At 35.8% G+C, this 17494-nt stretch overlaps 1 protein-coding gene across 1 annotated transcript in view; it reads right to left on the reverse strand.

The window, feature by feature from the left end:
* RAP1GDS1 (RAP1, GTP-GDP dissociation stimulator 1) overlaps window positions 1-17494 on the reverse strand; it is a 97850-nt gene that overhangs the window by 35733 nt on the left and 44623 nt on the right. Inside the window, exon 4 of the mRNA XM_015566044.1 lies at window positions 8368-8514. Coding sequence (XP_015421530.1) covers window positions 8368-8514 — 147 coding nt within the window. The remainder of the gene's footprint in view (window positions 1-8367; window positions 8515-17494) is intronic.

The following is a 17494-nucleotide window of genomic DNA, read 5'->3' on the forward strand; positions in this document are numbered from 1 at the left end:
GGCTGGGGGTGACTGAAGCTCCCAACCGCTCCTTTTTTTCTTTTTTTATTCTGGGCCAGCTTTAGCTCTGAGGCTTGGCTCCAGCTCTTAGGCCTCAGCTGCTGAAAGCAGGCATCTGGTTTGTTTAGGTTCTATAATTGAAACTCTGTATCAACTCCAGCTTCTGAGATCAGGCTCGCTGAAAGCACGTTTCTGGGGTTTTGTTTAGCTTCCATATTTGTTACAATGTTCAAACTGCAAGGTCAGAGGCCGGTAAGGCAGGCGGGGAACACTGGAGTCCTCCGTCACTGAAGCAAGCAAGCCTCATGTTAGTTTCAAGCTGCCTGGCTGGTGGCCTCCATCTTGGCTGGCAGTTAATTTGCATATTTCCCTGATTAGCCAATGGGAAGGGTAGTGGTCATATGCCAATTACCATGTTTCTCTTTTATTAGATAGGAAGGATTGCTTAGGAGGATTCTGATGAAAAACTAAAGAGTTGATATATTTTTTTAAAACTTTTCAGCTCCACAATAAAAGTTATTTACACACTCTGAGTACTTTGACAACTTGGGCTTCAAAAGATGTAAATATAAAAGTACATCTTCAATGCCTTTATAAACAGAAAAAAACAAATAGTATATTAGAAAATTAATATAATTTTAAAAAGATTGACTTGCAAAGGTAAAATTTTATATTTTTGAATTTTGTTTTCCTTAGTGTTAGGTAAAATATTTTTAGTACTTAGGAAATATATGGAAGTATTAATTAGCTTGTACCCACAGTAAGTACACTTTGGGAATAATTCCTCAAAGCAAATCATTTGCTAAACGTCTAACATCTGGGAAATAGTCTTTCTTACCTGTAAAAGTAATACCAAAATATAATATACTCAGTGTCAAACTGCTTTTTAATTGTAATTAAAACTATTTCTATATATAATTATTCTTATATAATTTATATTCTCCCTATTTTAAGTATGAAGCAAAAACAACTAAGCCACGTTTTTGAACTGAGTTCATTAAGATAACGAATAAGTGTATGAGCAGAATTGTGAAACTGCTGCTATTGATTGAAATGAAATTAATTATATATTAAGCGATCTTTAAATTAGAGGAGAGAAAATACTTTATAGGCCTATTTTCAACTACTGAATTTAAGTATCAGACATTTAAATTCAATTATGCTCCAATAACATATCCCATGAGCTGTAGTTCATAAATTACACAGATGGTCTCCTTTCAACCATAGTTCAGTTATCATTAAGTCCACATAGCAAATAAATGTGAGAATTATCATAAGAATATCCTGGAGAGATCTCAAGAACCATACACCACACACAGAAAAGAAATTCACCATAGGGACTTATTAAGATATTAGAGAAAAATCAGCTCTATATGTAAAAATCATACACACACACACACACACACACACAAATATATATATCATATATAGGGTGTCCACCCAAAATATATACACACTTTGAATTCCAATGGGTTAAATCTGAAAAGAAAGAAACATCAATTGAGTTATCAGCTAATAAGTGTGTATACATATTTTTGGGACATCTTGTATAAGATTTAGGTTACATGAAGAAGACAGTTATAGACTGTGTATACTATATTACTCATTTTAGAAGGAAAATAATTTTTCCTTTTTTTTAATGGAATGTTTAATTCCCTTAGTTTTCTCTTATGGCATAGTTTCTGTAAAATAACTATAGTCATTGCTTTAATGTTTATTCATTATTATATATTATATATTTTGCTTTAGAATTTTAACATACTTCTCCCTGTATTTTGTGTCTTTATCTAACATAGGTGTATTAGGAAATACATTAAACTCTTTTTTTAAATTTTACATTTATTGGCTGTCGGCGTGTGGTTTTTAACCCGCTTAGTTTGCGTCATCGGCAGCCAGTGCGGCCAGTATCCCCTCCCCACGTCCCCCATCTGTCTGCTAGGAGAGTTTTGACACTGTCCCAATCAGCCTGCAGACAGTTGTTGCAAAGCGGTGTCAAACTTTTCATCACCCAGTGGTTTGCCAGCGTGTTCTGTGGAACTGAAGTGTGTATCTGTTCATTTCAAGTGGCCGTGTTGGAGTCTACGCTGTCTTGTGAAGCCTGTAAAAATGGCATGCCTACTGTCTCCTGGCTCTTACAGATGCTGTAAGTGAATCCCACGCCTTGGTTATGTGCATGACTGGGTGGACATCGACCACTAACCCAAGCGCCTGGTGCCGTAGCAAAGGCTCAGTTGTGGTCCTCGCTGACAGTCCCTTGCAGCATGATACCACGACCTTTCCTTGTGAACTCTGTGCTGCCTCAGGCTGACTGCTCTCCTTTGACACCCTCGTTTTCGTGGCTCTCCCTGTCAGTGTTAGCATTGTGTGTGTGTCCGTGTGGCAGACCCCCACTTGGAGGGCCCCTCACACTGCTGTCCTTCAGGAGCCTGTTTTGGGCACCCTAAACTCTTAATTATAGAGGGTTTTTTTTTTTAGATATTAATTGACTAATAATGGTTACTTCTAATATAATAAAAATGGTGTACACTAATAGACTCTCTAATAAGGTGTTAAATTATGCCGGTGCTTTGCTATAAGATCAGAAATTTCCCACCGATATGCCACAGCATACTAGTGTGCCACTAGAATTTTAAAACATGCAATACCTGACTATTTAGTTAGGGGCACTGACCTCTTTTCCCTTAGATCAGGTGTGGGGAATGTCTGGCCCATAGGTTGTATCGTATCATTTGTTCTGACCCTGCCACGGCAACCACAGGTGGGACTCGAAATTCAATAAATGTAGTTGTGTGTTTTTTATAGCAACATAATTTTAATTTGATAATTTTGTATGGCCCATAAATGATGCTATAAATATCCAAATGGCCTGTGCAGAAAAATGATTCCCCACCCCTGCCTCAGATTGTCAAATAAAAAAATGACGGCCTACAAAACAATAGCTGTCCAACGTGAATAAATCAAAATTATTTTTTTTCTTAATTCGCAAAAAAATGTACTTTTGGTATGCCAGAGAATTTTAGTAATTGGTATGTGTGGCATGAGATGAAAAAGGCTGAAAAAATCACTACTTTAGACTACTGGTTTGTTTCTATTCAAATTTCAATCAACTTTCCAGTATACATATGCAGATTTATCAAGTTTGTGAATCACCTATGGTAAATTTTTAACCACAGATTCAACACCGTTTATATCAGCATGCTTTCAATGCCACTTTCTGCTACGGCCATGCAGATGAATAGGGAATATCATCTAATAGAGTACTCTAATATCACTTTTCTTCCAAGTTTTGATTTTGTTAATAAAAAAAATTTTAGACAATACTAAGTATCCAGAGAAGTCAACTAATAAATATTTAAATATTTTCCAAACTCCTACTATATGCTAAAATGGTGCTATAGTTGAAAATAGCTTTTTGTGAACATTTTCAGTCTTCACTGCAACGTTTGGCATTGGGTAACAAAAGCTAGGAACAAAAATGTTCAAGAAATTAATGAGACAAAAATATCTTCAATAATAGGTTTGAGTTCCTAGTTTATAAAATAATTAAAACTTTAAAGTTGTAACTAGCCGAAACCGGTTTGGCTCAGTGGATGGAGCGTCGGCTTGCGGACGGAGGGGTCCCTGGTTCGATTCCGGTCAAGGGCATGTACCTGGGTTGCGGTCACATCCCCAGTGGGGGATGTGCAGGAGGCAGCTGATCGATGTCTCTCTCTCATCGATGTTTCTAACTCTCTATCTCTCTCCCTTCCTCTCTGTAAAAAATCAATAAAATATATTTAAAAAAATATGTTTAAAAAAAAAAAACAAACACAAAAAAAAACTTTAAAGTTGTAACTAGATGAAGAACATACAGGAAGTTCGATACATTTCCTCAAATTGGATGTCAATCTGTCAATATGCTTCCTCTAACCACAACTGTCAAATAGTCAATTCTATTTTGGAGGGCCATAGAATTGAAGAGTGCTTGTTTACCATGTGAAAAACAGGTATGATTTTCCCCCAAAGCATACATTGAAGTGATTTTTACTAAATAAAAGTTTTTTCTTATTCTATTTAAACCTGATTTTATTTATACAATATTACTGATATGACTTTTCTGGCAAAGTAATTATAACTTTTTCTATTCATGTATTCCACACTTACCTGAATATAAAAAGTTTTAATTGTTTCACCAACAAGGAAACAAAAGAATATATTTAACTCATCGCTTATAAGTATATCATTTTGAGTGAGTTCAAAAGTTTTAAAACTCAGAAACCTTGAGTTGTATGCAAATTTATAAATGGGTAGAAAAATACCTTTACCGAGTAAGCATTTTCACAATATATGCCTTGCATGTGTGTAGGAAACTTGTTTTAGTCCCTATTTAATGGATTTAAAAATTGGGTATGATCAGGGTTGTCCACTATATGGACAGAAATCAACATATCCTAAGTCTCAGTCTGGTATCAATCCATTTTTAGGACTAATAAACAATCTGAAAATGTTCTTGTCAGAGAAACTATGCTGGTGGGTCTTTGTGACCATTTCTAATACTTATCTTTATATTTAAAATTTTTTATATATGGAACTAAAGAATAACTCCCTATAAATAAGGCTTAAGTTATTGGGTCCATGGGTACAGTTCATTTTTCTGCTAGAATAACAAGGAGTTCACCCAACTATTCTACTCAGAAAGTAGCAGAGGCTTGTATACTGAAATTCAATAGTAAATACAGATAACAAGAAACTTCCTTTATTTTACCAGTGCTAATAAAAAGTGGCTCCCAAGTTTCATAAAGTTCTACTGTTGTTTGTTTTTGTTTCAGTGACTCATCTAGGTGGACAGGATCAAATGATTTAAAGTTAGCCAACAAGACCTAGAATTTAAGTTGGAAATTCTTTAAATGCATATTTTAAAGAATACAGTAAATAATTGACACACAAAACAAAGATGCTTAATAATTATGCAAATGAAAATTTAGAAAAGAATAAAATGTAAGTTAAATGTAAATTAAAAAAGAACCACTTCTTAAACTATGATCCTCATGAAAGACAAACATAAAGGGAAGCAGTGGAAAGGGGATAGTTATGTTTGGCATTTGTTCCTTTAAAATACTAAAAATAACTTTACTTCTATTTTACGTACCAAGTTTTGAAAGCTGAATTCAAACTGCAGCTTAGAATAATGGAACGAAAACACCACTGCTCCAATAACTGTCTAAGAAAAGTTAATAGAGTTTTCCAAAGTATATAAGTTACTTCTTGGGAATACTTGCACACCAGGGGGAAAAAACTACTCCTATAGAAGAAATATATTATGCATTTTGACTGTGCACTCATGTTTTTAATCATTATGTTCTCAGTGCACTTCTCTACATTGTGATAGCCTATAACAAGCATGTCAAACTCATGGCCCACAATGAATATTTTTGCGGCCCAGCCAATATAACGGTATGTAAGAAACGTTTTAATAAAAATTTCATGACTTAATTTTTACAATATCCTGTTATAGATAATTACTAATAACAAACTACAACATTCGCTAATGACTGATTACTATAATCATGTTGCATTCATTTCCCTTACATGGCTTACACACAGGCGGGCCATTTTTTTCCACTAACACTAGCAGCAAATATTTTAGCAGCCTATTGTCATGTCATTAGTCTTGGACTGACTTTTTTGGTGTGCACAACAGGAAATATTTCACTTTTGGAGAACAAGAAAAATAGGTTTATTTGCGTTACGTTTATTAATTTGTGCAGTTAATCAGTGTCTGGTAAGTTAATGTTCAAGAAAAAATAATAATTTTTATTAAAATGTTCTATTATTTTATGTTAACGATTACTCATTTATTTCAGCCCTTTGTATTCAGCATGTCCCTATTGAAATAAACCTACATTTCTATGAAAATTGAAGTTTTGTTTTTTTGTGGCCCACAAAAAGTTAACCTTGTTTATTTGGCCCGTGTTAGCCTTTGAGTTTGACATGCTTGTCCTATAACATGGACTCAATCACAGGCTCTTTTGGATTAGAATCAGTGATGTTTTTGATGACCATTTGGCCATGTGATATGCTTTGGTACAAACTTTTGAGCAACAGCTTCCTTGAAGGACAAACAAATAGGTTAGATGCATAACAAGGCTAATTCTTTTAAACCCAAAGCTGCTATCACTCCATGACTAGTTTCTTCCATTTATCTTCCTAAATCATTCTCCCACTTAGCACTTTTCCCACTTACACAGGTGTCCAAGCCTGAATGAAGTTGAAGAAAAATGAAGCAAAATGAACAACTGGCCAATGATTTCTTAATGCAATTCAGATACCTGTGTTTTATAGTCAAATATAAATTATTTAGGCACTAGCTATTCATTTTGCAGGTTACCCAGACTGTTCTTTCTGTTTATCTTCTTCATAGTTTGGACATTTTCTTTTAAAAAATGATTCTATGACAGGGCAAGGAAAACAGAAGTAACTGACCTTATAACAAAGACTGCCATTTATTATTAGTTTGAGTTTAATAGACAAGCCATTTGATGAAAGAAAACTATTTATAGATCATTTTAACTCAGGTTTAAAACTTGTGTCTTTTGGATATGATGTAACTCCAGGAAACATTCTGTTTAACTTGTAAGTGCTAAAAAAGCAAATGTAACTGAACATTCAAAAATCAGGTGTCACGGGAAAAGCTAGATTTTTCAGCTTACTGCTCTCCCCCAAATGAAAAGATTTGGTAGCATTTGACCCAATTGCCCTACAGAAACAACCCGCAAGAGAAGAAGGTAGTGGTTTTACCCTGTCAATGGGACAAGAGCCACAGTCTCTGCCATTTGCTATCATCTCCAATACTAAGGTCAAATGTCAGTAGTCATGTGCTATCGACGCTTATCTTTATTCCCCCCAATTATTGAGAATATTTCTTTAAACCCATGACTACTAAGTAAAAAAATAAAAAAAAATATGCCTAAAATGCCTTATGTTTCTAAAACACATGAAAGTAAAGAAAAATATTACATGGTCAATATACAAATAAAATGTCTCTGTCACAGACTCCAATTTAAAATGGCATTACAAAATAAACCACAGAAAGACCTGATTTCTATTTTAGGAAGTTACTAGAATTTTGACAACTGACACATAAAGTAATTCATATAAAATAAATGAATTTTGTGACATTTAGAAGTATAGTGAAGCCTTCATGCCACTCTTTTTATGTGCATTTGATTAACAACCACATAGCCTATAAAGTACTTATTAAATTTCTCAAATTAGACATCTGCAACTGTTCTAAACTTTATTTTTATGCTAGATTTTATTTATTTTTGTTATTCTTACAACTAAATCTAGTATCTAGATAAAATAACTTTACTTATAAAGACAGTATTTATGGTTGTTGTTGTTTTTTTGTTTGTTTTTATACAGTGCTTGTTTTAAAGCTACTCCTGGTATTAATATGAAGGAATAAATATGAAGGTATTTTTTTAAAAAACCTCACCCAGCCCTGACCGCTTTGGCTCAGTGGATAGAGCGTCGGCCTGTGGACTGAAGGGTCCCGGGTTCGATTCCAGTCAACGGCTTGGTTGTGGGCATATCCCCAGTAGGGGGTGTGCAGGAGGCAGCTGATCGATGTTTCTTTCTCATCGATGTTTCTAACTCTCTATCCTTCTCCCTTCCTCTCTGTAAAAAATCAATAAAATATATTTTTAAAAAATCTTCACCTGAGGATATGGCTTTATTAAGTTTGGAGAGAGGGAGAAAGAGGGATGGAGAGGGAGGGAGAGGGAGGGAGAGGGAGGGAGACTGGCTGACTACTGCACCCCCCTACTGGGGGATCAAGCTTGCAACCTGGGCCTGTGCCCTAACCAGGAATCAAACCGGCAACTTTTCCGTTCGGGATATCAGAATCACTTCTGCCGGAGAGGGAGAGGGAGAGGGAGAGGGAGAGGGAGGGGGAGACAGACATCAGTTGCCTCCCATACACTCCCTGACCAGGGATCATACCCGAAACCTAAACCTAGGTATGTGCCCTGACCTGGAATCAAACCTGCCACCTTTTGAGATACGGGACAATGTTCATACACCAAATGAGTCACCTGGACAGGGAAAAGCTATTTTAATAATTTATTTTTAAAATGCTCATAGCAAGAAATCTTAAACCATACCATTGTGTGTGTTTTTTGAGTTCCTTCAATTACTAGTGTCATTTAATAAATTAGACCATTCTGTGTTTTTCAAATACTGTAATTTTCTTAACTAATTACTAATTTTATATGTCACTTATAAATTCTTTGTTCATAATGTTTCTAAAAATTTTGGTTTTTGCTATAGTAATGTTGATTTTTAAAATTTCCCCCCGAGATAAAGCAAGTTTTCAATTTTGTTTACCATTCTCATTGCTATAGTTCATCAGCATGCCACAAAAGACAGTCAAGAGCTTCTCATTGGCGGGATCTGTTATACTGCACAGTGACCTTAAATGGTCAATTACAATCTGTGCACCACCTGCTTGGTCAACTGCACTTCTGCCCTCATCTGTAAAACAAAGAGTTAAATTTAAAATAAAATAAAAAAGAAATGTACCTTACAGTTTCAAATATAAAACATAACAATGCTATTCCTTATTTAATGAGTAAATAAAAAATAAACCTAAGAAGGGCATTAAGTGTCTTTTTGGAAATATAAAACAAAACAAATAAACATGGAAATGTGGGTGGGATGGGGAAAAGAGATAATCACTTTCTAAAGGAAGAAAAGGTTATTTGCATTGGCATAATATAGGAGCTTAAAGAACTTCTCTATGTTTTAGGAGTTTATAACTATAACATGAAATTTCCTCCCTCTTTCACAAATGACAATTCTGCATAAGGAGTAAAAAAATAGAACTAATATTCTTTTGGAAATTTTTCTCAACTTGAAAACCACTAAATATATCTTTCTATCAGTGGTTCTCAAAGTTAGATATTATCAAAGAAATCTGTCTATGGCATAGTATACTTTTAGATCACAATATATAATGCCTAAATATTAAGATTAGGGTTTTTTTAATGACATTTTCTATAGTGCATAAGTATGTTCTTTTAAATTCTTGGTAGTTTGTGAGCCTCACTTTTCCTTTTTCTCTCCAATCTAGAACACACCAATATAGTTCAACATTACAACAAATGGTCAAATGATGGTCAAACATACATTATGTTATATACAACATGTCATTTAACTATTGGAACATATAGCTTTAGAATACTTTCTAACCTTGGAACATAAGAAAGAAGATGAAAAAAAAAGTCTTTCTAAATCTGACTTCCTGATATAAAGTATGGTAGACTCCAGGAAAAGTGATGTCCAAGAGTTTTGACAGCCATAAATATAAGCCACATACATCAATTTAATAGTAGCCACATTAAAAATGTAAAAAGAAATAGGTTAAAAATTCATTTTAGCTATATATTTCATTCAATTCAATATATCTAGAGTATGATCATCCCAACATGCAATCAACCTACAAATTATTAATGAAATATTTTACATTCTCTTCTTTGTAATAAATCTTTGAAATATATATGTATTTTGCACTTACATTTACATGTCAATTCAGACTAGCCACATTTTAATTGCTCAAAGATCCTAATCTGGCTAGTGGCTTGTTACAGTGGATAATGCAGCTATAGAATCATCAAGAAAGGATCAGTAAAAGAAATGGCTCACAAAGGAAATATATGTATAAAGTTAGTACATAAAAAACTTTCTAATGCAAGAACTGAAACTGAGGTCCTATATGTTGTTTCACTGTCCAATAATATTACTATATATATAAAAACCAAAGCAACCGTTATGACCTAATGACCAGTCACTATGATGCTCACTGACCACCAGGGGGCAGATGCTCAATGCAGGAGCTGCCCCCTGGTGGTGAGTGCGTTCCCACAGCCAACCTCCTGTGGCTGGAAAACCTTCTGCAGTCCCTGCCCCTGGCCGGATGGCTTTCTGAGTGTCCTCTTTTGAAAAGATTCTATTTAGTTCTTGTGACCATTTTTTGATTGGATTGCTTACTTTCCTTTTGATGAGTTGTATGAGTTCCCTGTAAATGCTAGAGATTAAACCCATATCAGAGATAACATTGGCAAATATGTTCTCCCATGCAGTGGGCATTCTGGTTGTTTTGTTGGTTTCTTTTACTGTGCAGCTTTTTATTTTGATGTAATCCCATTTGTTTATTTTCTACTTAGTCTCTCTTGCCCTAGGATCTGTCTGTAAAGATATTGCTACAGCATGTCTGAATTTTGCTGCCTATGGAGTCTTGTAGGATTTTTATGGTTTCCCGTCTTACATTCAAGTACTTTAACCATTTTGAGTTTGTGTATGGTGAAAGTTGGTGGTCTAGTTTCATTTTTTTTGCATGTATCTGACCAAATTTCCCAGCACCATTTATTAGAGGCTATTTTGATTCCATTGTATGCTCTTGCCTCCTTTGTCAAATATTAATTGAGTACAATAACTTGGGTCAACTTCTGGGTCCTCTATTCTGTTCCATTGCTCTATATGTCTGTTCTTGTGCCAGTACCAGTTAGTTTTGAGAACCGTGGCTTAGTAATATAGTTTGATATCTAGTATTCTGATCCCTCCAACTGTTCTTCTTTCTCAGGATAGCTGTGGATATTCTGGGTAAGTTTTTTATTCCAGATGAATTTTTGGAGAGTTTTTTCTAGGTCTTTGAAACATACCATTGGTATTTTAATAGGTATGGCATTGAATCTATAGATTGCTTTAGGGAGTATGGACATTTTAATGAAGTTGATTCTACCAATCCATGAACATAGTATGTTCTTCCATTTTCTTGCTCTATCTCTTTTTTCAATGTCCTGTATTTTTCCGAGTATAGGTCTTTTACGTCCTTGGTTAAATTTATTCCTAGGTATCTTAATTTTTTGTGCAATGGGAAATGGGATTATTTTTTTCATTTCTCTTTCTGTGAGTTCATTATTGGTGTATAAAAAGCCATAGATTTCTGGGTGTTGATTTTGTATCCTGCTACATTGCCAAATTCATTTATTAGGTCTAATAGTTTTTTATGGAGTCTTTGGGGTTTTCTATGTATAATATCATGTTGTATGCAAATAAGGACAGTTTCATTTCTTCTTTTCCAATTTGGATACCTTTTATTTTTTCTTCTTGGCGCATCGCTATGTCTAGTACTTCTAGTACTATGTCGAACAGGAGTGGTGAAAGTGGGCATCCTTGTCTTGTTCCTGTTCTTAAGGGAAATGGATTTAGTTTTTGCCCATTGAGTATGTTATTGGCTGTAGGTTTGTCATATAAGGCTTTTATTATGCTGAGGTATGATCCCTCTATTCCCACTTTGCTGAGTGTTTTTATCAGGAAAGGGTGTTGGGCTGTAAACAGTTTGGCTCAGTCGATAGAGCAATGGCCTGAGGACTGAACGGTCCCAGGTTCAATTCTGGGTTGAGTTTTGGAAGCTTGTATTTTACTGGGAATGTGTCCATTTCATCGAGGTTGTCCAGTCTGTTGGAGTAGAGGTGTTCGTAGTATTTTTTTCACAATCCTTTGTATATCAGTGGGATCAGTTGTTACTTCACCTCTTTCATTTCTGATTTTGTTTATTTGGGTCCTCTCTCTGTGTTTCTTGGTGAGCCTGGCTAGAGGTTCATCAATCTTGTTTATCTTTTCAAAGAATCAGCTCTTAGTTTCACTGATCTATGTCATTTTATTTCTGCTCTGATCTTTATTATCTCCTTCCTTCTGGATACTGTGAGCTTTTCTTGTTGTCTCTTTCTAATTCTTTAAGTTGCAGGGTTAGGTAATTTATTACCATTTTTTCTTGTTTTTTTAGGTAGTCTTGTAGAGCTATGAACTTCCCTCTCAGGACTTTCATTGTGTCCCATAGATTTTGGATTGTTTTTTCATTGTCCTTTGTTTCCAGGATGCTTTTTATTTCTTCTTTGATCTCTGTGGTAACCCAATCATTGTTTAATAGCATGCTATTTAGCCTCCAATTTTTGATTTTTTCCCATTGTTTTTATTGTAGTTGATTTCTAGTTTTATTCCATTGTGATCTGAGAAGATGCTTGATATGATTTCAGTCCTCTTGAACTTGTAGAGACTTGTTTTGTATCCTAATATGTGGTCTATCTTTGTGAATGATCCATGTGCCCTTGAGAAGAATGTCTCTTCTGCTAAAAAAGGTACTTGTTGGTCACCATTTTTATTCTTTACATGTGTTCCTTCTTCGTTTCCCTCTATCTTCTTTTTACAGCAGTCCCTTTAGCATTTCTTGCATTGATGGTTTCGTTGTAATAAACTCTCTTAGTCCTTTTTTGTATGTGAAGCTCCTGATTCCACCTTCAATTTTGAATGATAACCTCGCTGGATAGAGTATTCTGGGATTCAGTCCCTTGCTTTGCATCACTTTGTAAATTTCCTTGCATTCCTTTCTGTCCTGATGTGTTTCTGTTGAGAAATCATTTGATAATGGGAGATTCCTTGTATATAACTTTCTGGCTCTCTCTTGCAACCTTTAAGATTCTCTTTGTCCTGAACTTTTTAAATTGCAATTACAATGTGTCTTGGCATGAGTCTTTTTGGGTTCATCTTGTTTGGGACTCTGTGCTTGTGTAACTTTTTTCTTCCCCACATTGAGGTAGTTTTCTGACATTTCTTCAAATAGGTTTTCTAACCCTTGTTCCTCTTCCTGTTGTTCTAGCACCCCTATTATTCGTATGTTGCTTCGTTTCATGTTGTCCCAAAGCTCCCTTAGGCTCTCCTGTCTTTTAGTTTTTTTCTCCAATTTCAGTTCAGTCTGGGTGTTTTCCTTCCCCGTCTTCTAATTTGCTAATTCTGTCCTCCATTTCTCCTTGTCTACTGTTGAAACTTTCCATGGTATTTTTTATTGTAGTTATATCACTCTATTTCTTCTTGATTTTGACATAAGTTGTTTTTTCATCCATCCTGTTTATGAACTGTATGAACCTTATTCTGAATTCTTTTTCTGACATATTGCATGCCTCCATTTCACTTAGCTGCTATTCTGATTATTCCTTTCCTTTCCTTTGGGGGTTTCTTTTTCTCCCCATTTTTGCTCTCACCGAAGGATCTAGTTGTCCAGTCAAGCAGGGGCTATTCCTCGGCCGGCAGCGGCTCCTTGGGCAGCAGCTGCACCTCAGTTGGCAGTGGCTCCTCTGGGGGCGTTGCTCGCAGCAGTGGTGGCTCCTCTAACTGGCAGGGGTAGGCTGCTTGCACAGTTGCTGCTCCTCCTAAAATTTATATCTTAATTTTCCATAATTATGAGGTATCCAACCACTGGATAAAATGAAGCCCAGGAACTCTTTAAGTCCTGCTACTTTCTTTAATAATGACATGTCACCCAAACTACTTTCCAGCATAAATGTGATCTTTCTTCACACTAGGTATGAGCAGGGCTTTAAATCTAAAGAAATACTGCACTTCTATTACAAAAGCAGGAAGTAGTAAAATGTTTGTACCTCAAAAAGAAAAAAATTGCTACTACATTTATTTCATTACCAGGTACAAGTTATAAAGGGTGTCCCAAAATTCACACAAGAAGTAATTTTGATAGAAAACACAGGTTTATAATTAAAAATTGTAAATTTTTTTATTGATTTATAAAGTATACAGTATAGGGTTATGTATGGAATAGCATATAGGGTAAATGGCCTCCACGGCTTTGCTGGCACACACACACTCTTTTGTTGAAATTTTCCATGACCGTTTTGCATAACTGTGGCTGAATTTCGTTGATACAGCATTCAATTTCCTTCTTCAAGGCGTGGGTGGTCGTGGGCTTGTTGGCATAAACCTTAGACTTCAAAAAACCCCAAAGAGAACAGTCCAACGGTGTTAAATCGCATGATCTGAGTGATTGTTGAGAAACAAATGCATCCACAACTTGTCACGATTAGGTGTGGATTTTGGGCTGGAGGCATCATCGGACCATTCTTTGAAAATGTGGCTGCTCAGGCAATAACAGTTAATGGTGCTCGCTATCACGACATGATAATCCAGTTTTTTGTGCCTAAATTGCAAGATATGGATGTGGACGACGTGGTTTCAACAAGATGGTGCCACATGCTATGCAGCCCAAGAAACAATTCAATTACTGCATGAGTCATTTCCTGGTTGTGTAATTTCCCGTCTTGGTGATCAGAATTGGCCACCCAGTTCACGTGATTTAATGCCATTGGACTTTTTTCTTTGGGTTTTTTTGAAGTCTAAGGTTTATGCCAACAAGCCCACAACCACCCACACCTTGAAGGAGGAAATTGAGTGCTGTATCAATGATATTCAGCCACATTTATGCAAAAGGTCATGGAAAATTTCAACAAAAGAGCGCGTGTGCGCCAGCAAAGCCGTGGAGACCACTTACCCAATATGCTATTCCATACATAACCCTATACTGTGTACTTTATGAATCAATAAAAAAAAAAATACAACTTTTAATTATAAACCTGTGTTTTCTATCAAAATTACTTCTTGTGTGAATTTTGGGACACCCTTATAGTAAGGATGAAAAAAAATATAAAACCACCACTGAATACAACTATTATGATGTAGTATAGTCTATCCTAATTTCAGATTTTACTATCATGTTTCCCCAAATAGGCAGCAAATATTTCTCCTTAAAGGCAGCAAATACCTAGTACATAATGGGCACTCAATATTTACTGAATGACTGGGATCACTGGCTAGATTTTGGTAAGTTAGCATTCACTTTTTCATTAATGTGTGTGCACACACTTTTATGTTTTAATCACCACATATGGTTTAAGCTTTATTTTCTTGAACTTTATTTCAATGAAATCATGTTGTATTTATTGTGCTATGCCTACCTTCTTACACTCAACAGTATGTTTGTAAAATTCATCCACTCTGTTTTATGCTTCCTTGCTGCAATTATTCATTGTATGAACGTATCACAATTGTTTGTTTGTTCTTTTGCTGATTAATACTTGGGTTGTTCCTAGGTTTGAACTATTATTTATAATGCATAGACAGTATTGTTGGTTCATATAATCTGCATATCTTCCACTTTCTTGATAATGACAAACAGGTTTCCCAAGCCAGTGTACATTTCCTCCAGTAGTGTGTGAGCTCCTGCTGCTCACCTCTTCACTACTACTTCGATATTATTTGATCTGTAAACTTTAGGAAACTTAATGGATGAGGTAGAAACTATTCCAGAATATAAAAGGAGGTCTTTGCTGACTGTCACTTTGATGTATGTTCAATAAGGCAATTAATTTTGTATCAAGAGTATACAGCATATGAAAAAAGAAACCCTGAACAGTTTATGTTAAGGAGGGAGGGAGAGAGGTAAATGGATACATGCATAGATATTAGAATTTGAAAGAAGAAAAAAAGGAGAGATGGGTAGCTAATAGAAACTGACTATAAAACCTATGTTGTAGTATGACTTAAGTAAATTCTGGAACATTTTTACATTCATGTTTACAAAAAAGCCTTATAATTTTTATCATCTCTATCATCAGCTTTCCTAAATGCGAAGTTAAAAGGCTCAAATCTTTAAAAAACTGAGGACAACTGGGAGGCAGCATGGTGGTGGGTGTGAAAGAAGTCCAGAATGTGCAGCACAATAGTAAATTCTACCTAAAATTAATTTTTCTAAATATTGATCTAGTATTATAATTTTTTTAATATATTTTATTGATTTTTTACAGAGAGGAAGGGAGAGGGATAGAAAGCCAGAAACATCGATGAGAGAGAAACATCGATCAGCTGCCTCCTGCACATCCCCCACTGGGGATGCGCCCACAACAAAGGCACATGCCCTTGACCGGAATCGAACCTGGGACCCTTCAGTCCGCAGGACCGACGCTCTATCCACTGAGCCAAACCGGTCCTGGCTATTTTTATAATTTAACTCTAAAATTTCATGCTACTTTCCACTTTTGTGGTTTAACATCACCTCATTCATTTCTTTTTAGAAATTCTCTGTATGAAATATAAATTTTAAAAGTTTATTTTTAAAATTATGACTGCATACATATTTGATATTAGTTTCCCTCCCACCCTCTAATTAAGTATATGATAACAGGCTCTTGGTTCCCTATGTATTCATTTGGTCAAACTACAAGAAGTAACAATCCTTTGTGACATCAGGAATAGTTACTGTGCTAATAATTATAATGCAGCACCTCAGAAAATTATGACTCCATGAGAGAAATAAACAGCAGGAGGTGGTCAGACTAATAAGCTTTCATCTAAAATTTTTTAAAATTAATATTCAGAAACATGCAAAAAGTATGTGTATGTAGATATACTGCTGAAATCATTATCTTTTGTGTTTTCAAAGAAGTTTTAGCAAATGAAAAGAGTTCACCTTTAACATTTTAAAGTGTCATGGATTGTGCTCTGCCTCCCTCTCTGTTCCTATAAAAGCAGCCTGCAGGTAACACTTGTTAGGTGTTAATTAATGATGTTGGCTGTGCATAGGCTGCACACACATGCACACACCTCAGTGAGGCTTCAGAGTGTTTGGTATAAAGATTGATTTTTAAGATTACTTGATAGCACCACCTGTCCATTCCCTACCAATCGCTGGGGGCAGGGACCCAACAAAGGGGGATGTAGGGATGAAGTCAGGGTGATATAAGGAAGGTGCTTGCCTGTCCGGCTAGCCAAGGGAACCATGGATTGGCTAGAGGGAGGAAGCCACTGCAAGCATGTGTAATCTTAGAAGGTTAAAAATCCCTAGAGTTTCCTCTCTATTGTGCCCCTTGTTCCCTCTCACTCTCTTGCTCCATGACCTACACTTGTCCATGTACTAGCTGCCATGTGACCATAAGCAGCTGCATGGCCCATGGCCATGAGGACCCCACAGGCAAAGGACTGCAACTGGGAGCACAAGTTAAGCTAGCCAGATGCTGGACTGGACTGTGCTTTGATATGGAGCAGAAATTCTGGGCAGTGGCCTTAACCCTGCTGAATACAAGGTTGAACTTTTCCCATGGCAGGACAAAGGGAAATGGGTCATTGGAAAACAAGGGGTTTTAATTCCATAAAAATAAAGAACACCTATTATTAAGAAAAGAAAAAAAAAAAAAAGATTACTTGATAGCCAGAGTGAAAGCTAAGGCACTTACTTAGCAGACAGATACAAATGACTTTTTTTTATTGTATACGTACTTTAGATACAATGCTCTAATAAGTGAATTAAGATAACTTATAAAAAAAACATTCTTAGGGGAAATGGTGTTAGTTTTTGTCCATTGAGTATGATGCTGGCTGTGGGCCTGTCATATATGGCTTTTATTATGTTGAGGTATGATCCTTCTACTCCCGCAAATCAACAAACAACAAGTGCTGGAGAGGATGTGGAGAAAAAGGAACACTTGTGCACTGCTGGTGGGAATGCAGACTGGTGCAGCCACTATGGAAGACAGTATGGAGTTTCCTCAAAAAGCTACAAATGGAACTCCCATTTGACCCTGTGATCCCACTTCTAGGAATATATCCCAAGAAA

The sequence above is a fragment of the Myotis davidii genome, unplaced genomic scaffold, assembly GCF_000327345.1.
Source record: "Myotis davidii unplaced genomic scaffold, ASM32734v1 scaffold252, whole genome shotgun sequence".
NCBI lineage: Eukaryota > Metazoa > Chordata > Mammalia > Chiroptera > Vespertilionidae > Myotis > Myotis davidii.